Genomic DNA, 6,639 nt, shown 5'->3' on the forward strand with positions numbered 1-6,639 from the left:
AAACCGGCGAAGCCCAGAGGGGTTGGGATCGTGTAGTTGGATGGCGTCATCCTCTGGTGGTCCGACGGTGGGACAGAGCAGCGGCGGTGGAGGCCGACATCGATGGTGGAGTGGTGGGCGTGGTGGCTGAGAGAGAGAGAGAGAGAGAGAGAGAGAGAGAGAGAGAGAGAGAGAGAGAGAGAGAGAGAGAGAGAGAGAGAGAGAGAGAGAGAGAGAGAGAGAGCTTGAGACGAGGTTAGAGAAAGAGAGAGAAATCGATGAGGGGGAGGAGAGAGAGATATGAGTGTAATTTGTTAATTAAAATGAGGGCAATACTGTCAAACACTGTTAGATTGGGTAAATGGGTTTAAAAAACTCTTGGTGAAGTAAGTGGGCAATTTTTGGGCTAAAATTGGGTAAGTGATCATGGCCCCTTGCATTAATTAAGGCCTAAGGGCAGCCGCACTGACCCTTCTTAAAAAAAAAAAAAAAAAAAAAAAAAAAACTCATAAGCTCATAAAGTCCTTTAAAAGGGCAAGACAATTTTATATATATAATTAATTGCAGATCGTAACGCGTGGTTGTGGTGTTTGAGAAGAAAAACACTAAATGTTAGAATAAATTAATGTCGCTCTTTATTAACATGGTTAGATTATAAAAAAACTAAATAACCTCAACAAAGCTCGAGAAACCCTAACACCGAAGACCGGTTCCTTTCCGATTGATAACTCGAGCTCGTCCGGTGGCGGCCCGACCAGTGTGGGCCTCCGGTCTTGTCGGCGTTGGGATCTGCTACCGGATGGGTATTTGACCCGATTTGTTTCAAGAGTGCTCCATGGGTGGTTGAGCTCGAGGTAGGTCCAGGCGGTTTGCGATTTTGTGCTCTGTGACCGGCAGGGTAACTGTGCTAATCAATACCGGTGTGGTTCACGACTGCGTGCGCTGGGATGGCGTGGTGCGCAGCGGTTTTGGGTCACAACGACGAATGGGAGGTCGCGGTGGTGTAGATCGACGCGGCAAGGGTCGTGGCAGTGCAGGTCGAGCGGAGGCACCGGGCTGGTGACGTACGACATGTCGTCCGGGATGATGGGCTAGGACCAAGGCTGCTGAATGGGCTATGGAGTTGGATTACCATTTTGGATGCTCTTGTGCCTACTAATTGGGGCTGGGGTGTTGTGCCCTAGGCCCATCCTATGTTTTTAGTTTGTCTAATTACAATAAATTCCTTGTATTAGGAAGCTAAGCACCGTTTTTTTTTTGGCCTACAGAATGTTGTATTCTACATCTAAAGAGAAAGAGTTTCTTGATGCACCGCAATTGAGTGCATTGGCTTCAGAAGATTTTCTTTGCTATTATTCCTAGCTAGAATATTCTAGTTCTGATAGGCTCCTAAATAGAGGAGCGGAAATGTTTCAAGTGTAATGGCACCTATCACCCCTATGTACCTGTGTCATTCTGGCCTGCGTTTTACTATTAACGAAATCCTCATTTTACCTCAAAAAAATACATGGTTAGATTATACGAAAGATGGAGATTTTACGAAATTTGCTAACTTCACAGTCTCCTAATTTTAGAGAATCAGAATCCATTTTGAAATATCAAAAACCTAACAAACATTCTAATCCCAAAAAGTGACAAATTAAAAGGAAGGATGAAACCCCTTTGTGGTCATTACGCCTGCCACTTAGCCAGACGAGAACCAGATCGACCTTGAACGAGAACCATAACCGGCGACAATAGAAAACAACTTATTTTTTTTATTTTTTTATGATACAATAGAAATTAACTTAATTAACATATAATGCATGGTTTTTGGTTCGCACACCTATTATTGGTGGCCGGTTAGATTAGACCGAAATCAATTTTTGTGCCGATTACTAGTGGACCACGTGAATCCATGCTTCTGCAGACCTTCAATAGACTATTATAGAAGTAATGGTTATTGAGCATGACGACTGAGATCGGGAGTCAAATTTGCTCAATATTTTTATTTTGTAATATCAATTAAAATTTGTTATGTTATATAGAATTAATTTAATATTTAAAATTTATTTTTCTAATAAAACATCATGATTAACTATAATTACATTTTATAACACATGACAATTTTATATTTTTTTGAAAGGGACAGTTTTATATTAAGTGACACCAAATTTTTTTTTTTTTTTAAATGGGGTTTGGAATCCAGTTAAGCTGGGAGGCTCAACCCCACACTCATATTATTAACTAAAGAAGAATACAACCGGCGGGAGGGGGGGGGACATATTGCCTAAACCCCGTGAACTAGAGATGACAGATAAATCTTAATGGTGACACCAAAATATTAATGGTGAGTAAATTTGAATTCCTAAAATCGAGGAAGAGGACCATGAACGCCATGCACAATTCTCTTTTTAACTATTTCATTTATCCAATCACTAGAGAACAGAATGAAGAAGAGAAAACTCTGATGGTATCTCTCAGGAGCTAAAACTTTAGTGCTGCCCTTCAGAGCCAACTGTAGAGCTAAAACTGATCATAACTTCTGTTTGATAATCCATCTCTTCCGGCTACCATAACTGCTTCTTATAATTTTCGTTAGAAAGTAGCGACATTCCCACTTTTCTCTTCAAGTTCTAAAGTTTTAATATAAGAAATTTTTATTAATTAAGCTCGGCCACATAAATATGTATCAAACGAACGTACTAATTTATTTATGAAACCATAAGCCTCTGGGGAATTAAATGAAAAAAAAAAGTGTATAGTTACCGCTAATTACAAAAGGAATACTAGCTGTAAGACTTATAGTTGATCAAAGCTTCTGAGCACATCGAGCTCAAAATGCCCAGTAAACGGTTCAAACAAAGAGTCGGAGCAATTCGGAAACTCATAAAACGAATTCGAGAAAGGAATCTGATGGTGAGGGAATACATGATGGTCACCATCAGCGGCCTTCAGTTGCTGCTCATGAGAAAACTCAGGAATATTCTGATGACGGTGACCACCACCACCGTTGGTCTCCATGAACCGCTCGGCGTCGGAGTCTCGGCCGGTGAGCTCCTGCACAAGCGCCCTGAACTTAGAGGCACTGGTTTGAACCTTCATGGGGCTCGATATGTACACCACCTTCACTCCCTTTGACGATTTGCTTCTCTTGCTCTGCTTCGGGCTCCGGTTGCTCACCCCCAACATATCCATTTTGAAACAATTTATCAAACACTTACTACGGGTGGCGGACGCAAAAAAGTGCACGAACAAACGTTTAGGGAAAGAGTGAATCTTTGAGCAGAGACTGAGCATGAACGTGGGTGTATATATAACCAACTTTGCTTACTGGGATAAGGTACGGAAATAGACTTTTGGGGGGTCATCATGCCAAGAGTTTCGAGGAAGGAGAGAATTGAAAGGAAAAAGATGAATGTTACAGGAAATTGCAGACGTAGAAGATATTTTCATATTTTGTGCCACCATAATTTCTAAAAGCATATATTCTAAATTAAGGTTCAATGTAACCAAGCAAGTAATGATAAACGGTCATGTGCGCAGCCTCCTATGACTGAAAATGAAAGGGTTTCGTGGAGTCTGGAATCTCAGACGTGGTTGGTGCTGATTGGTGGGGTGACTTAGGGAGTAGGGTAGGTTTGTGGAAATGTGGTGTGGTGGGTTAAAATCTGACCAACTTGGGTTTGGTCTCTTTGTTTTTTATGTTTTTTAGATAGTTTATCAGTCACATGTTTTTAGAAAACTGATGATGGGGATCCTAATCCTTTTCTCTAATACAAGAATGTGATCCACTAATTTATTGCAAGTTTTAGTATATCAATATCTTGATTTTGATGTGCACGCAAACTGATAATTGCAGACAAATCTCTTTTTAGTTTTCTAGAGGAAGATTTTAGTAATTGAAAATTAGTATCCATTTCAATGGTTGCGTCTGCAGTTCCATGACACATTCTTATTTGATATATAATTACGGGTTTATCACTATTAATGACTTTCATTAGGTAACTCCCCACTAAGTTGCTAGTTTTGATCCATATTGGGTTCGTGTTCAGTGGATGCTTAAGTCTATTTTTATTATTGGTGAGCTGTGACTTATTGGTAAGTTATAGTTTTAACATTGTAAATGTTATGTCACTTATGTGTTAGATTCTCACTGACATATGTAAATGTACGGTTGACGTTTATTTTTTTGTTGGTTAAATCATCTTTATAGAGCTACATTAAAAGTTAAGCAATGTTAAGTGTCACAATACAACTTCGCCACCAACAGTATGACGAATCATTTCATCATCTTTCAGAACCTGATAACCAGAATGCATTGAATTAGAAAATATAGTTTCCAGAAATAACAACCTAAACAAGGCTCAACAACGTACGTATATGACCAGACTCCCAAACCCTAACAAAGACAAAAAAAAAAAAAAGTCTATAATTGTATTGGCACTATCTTTCTTGTGAACGACATCCCACCTGTCTTCTGTCATGCACATGGCCACTGTAAAAACACTCATGCAAATGGGAAGACGAGGCCAAAAGGTTGCTTATTCTTTTAGAAATTTACCAACCTATGAACAATAACATTCTTTTGATCACTAATCGATCAAGGAAACGCCGGCCAATCATGTCTTTCTGAGGGTGGAGAACAAATTAAATTAGACATAGAAATATTTTTTTGAAATTTTGAACCTTTAAATTTAGATACATATGTGATTGGCTGAACAGTAAAACGCTAATAATGTTCATATCATCTTTAGTGGAGGAAGCAAGCCCCAAAGAACTAGTAGCTATTTGTAGGGAACTATCATCATGCATCACTCATTCGTAACAACTCATTACACATCAGTTCAGAATGTTCTTGGGGTTTGATTCATTGCATAGATAGATGGTGAACATTTTACATGCTATCAGTGCCATTATATGAAATTGAGACTATTTTAGAAGCAAACTGAAAACTACGATGAACGTAACACACACAAATCGTGACGAAATTGACATCCTATTCCTTTGACAAACCACATCATTCTCTATCTTTTGCATTTGTCTTTGTGTTTACAATGAACATGTACATGACAAAAAGAAAAAATGGGGTATGGTTTGAAAAAAAGAAGAAGTGCCAAGCCTTATCTGAGTAGACACAAGTAGGAGATAAAATCTAAGACAATATTAACATAATTTTGGCTCCAAACCGCTTTTGGTTTTTCTTGAGTATAGTTTTCTGCACCCAGGCATATTTTTGGTCTGTGAGCAACACACACGCTCGCTGGCAATCTAACTGTGGTCCACCTGCACCTTGGTCCACAATAGATTTTTTGAGTTTTTTTCTTCTGGTGATTACATGGTTTGGCTGAGCTCTTTGGCTCACTTTAAGGAATCAGACTCATTCGCATTAAGAAATCATTTCCACTTTTGTTTTTTTGCTTGGATCATTTCCACTTTTGTTTTTTAGCTTGGATCATTTCCACGTTACCAACATGATCCATCCAGAAGTCTGTTTTATCTCTTTGTTCCGTTACAAGAAATTTGATACGATGGTTTTGTAGTTCTCTGAATGGATTTTTGTTCAACATTTTTATTATCTGTGTATTTTTTTTTTTAATAATACAAGAAAGAAAATTATAAAGAGAAGTTTTTTGACCAGCCTACACTAAGCAAATCAAAACTAAAAACATTTAAGACATTAAGAGCAAGACATCAAGTTTACGTTTGATTTCTATCCACCAAGCATTTTATTTTAGTCAAATAATCTGCTATAAAATTAGTTTCTCATAAAATTATATATGTTCACACTTGTACATATGACGCAAATTTTTCTAGTCTTTGCATAGTATAGTCTTCACAATTGCCAACCATATTGATTACGTGGTGACAGCATAACCATCCAATGCTCTTGAATTGGATTTCTTGTTTTATTCAGAGCTATTATTTTCACTATTTTGTAAAAGAAAATAAGGATCCTTGATTGTACTTTTTGTATTATATAAACGGTGCTTCCCTTTGGAAAAAGAAGTCATGTTGGATGATCGTCATCTTGACTTGACCTTCGAGATAGTCATCTCCATGTGCAAATTATATCCAGAAGTTCGTTGTTATTGTCTACCATATGTATTCATTAATCGCAGTCACACTCGCACCGATAATTTCAACATGGTCAACTTGACAAGAAATACTATACTTATTATTAGTTTGATTAATAGTATTTATTTAAGATCGATATATAAGTATAACACAGGATTTTAATTGTTTTTTTTTTTTTTGATGACTGGATTTAAAAATTTATTTGGGGCATTATTTTTGTTAATCCAAAACTCTTTTAGTTGTGTTGTGTAATTTATAAATGCACTTGAGCTTTATTTTTTCTTATTAAAGTGGGGGTTTATTAGTCAGAATTCAATTGATATGCAGCGATAGTTAGCCAGTTATTTAGGTGGTTTAACTAGTTACTCATTGTCAGAATATTTGAGTTTGCCCACCTATGTGAGGAGGTCCAAGATAAGTGTTTATCTAAAAGACAAGCTATTAAAGAAGCTTTCTGGTTGGAGGATAAAATTATGAGTGCAGCTGGTAAGGATCTATTGGTTAAGGTGGTAGCCCATGCTCTTCTTACGTATGCTGTGAGTTATTTTCTACATCCCTGATGTCATATGGTATGACTTGCAGCGATTGTGTGTTAATATCTCC

General features: G+C 37.7%; 1 protein-coding gene across 1 annotated transcript; it reads right to left on the minus strand.

Annotated features, from left to right (window-relative positions):
* Window positions 1-2,760: 2,760 nt before the first annotated feature.
* Window positions 2,761-3,156, minus strand: LOC112201725 (sigma factor binding protein 2, chloroplastic). The gene has a single exon (XM_024342637.1). It carries the CDS (start codon window positions 3,154-3,156, stop codon window positions 2,761-2,763), a length of 396 nt encoding a protein of 131 aa, XP_024198405.1.
* Window positions 3,157-6,639: the final 3,483 nt, after the last annotated feature.

This window comes from Rosa chinensis, chromosome 1 (assembly GCF_002994745.2).
Source record: "Rosa chinensis cultivar Old Blush chromosome 1, RchiOBHm-V2, whole genome shotgun sequence".
Taxonomy (NCBI): domain Eukaryota; kingdom Viridiplantae; phylum Streptophyta; class Magnoliopsida; order Rosales; family Rosaceae; genus Rosa; species Rosa chinensis.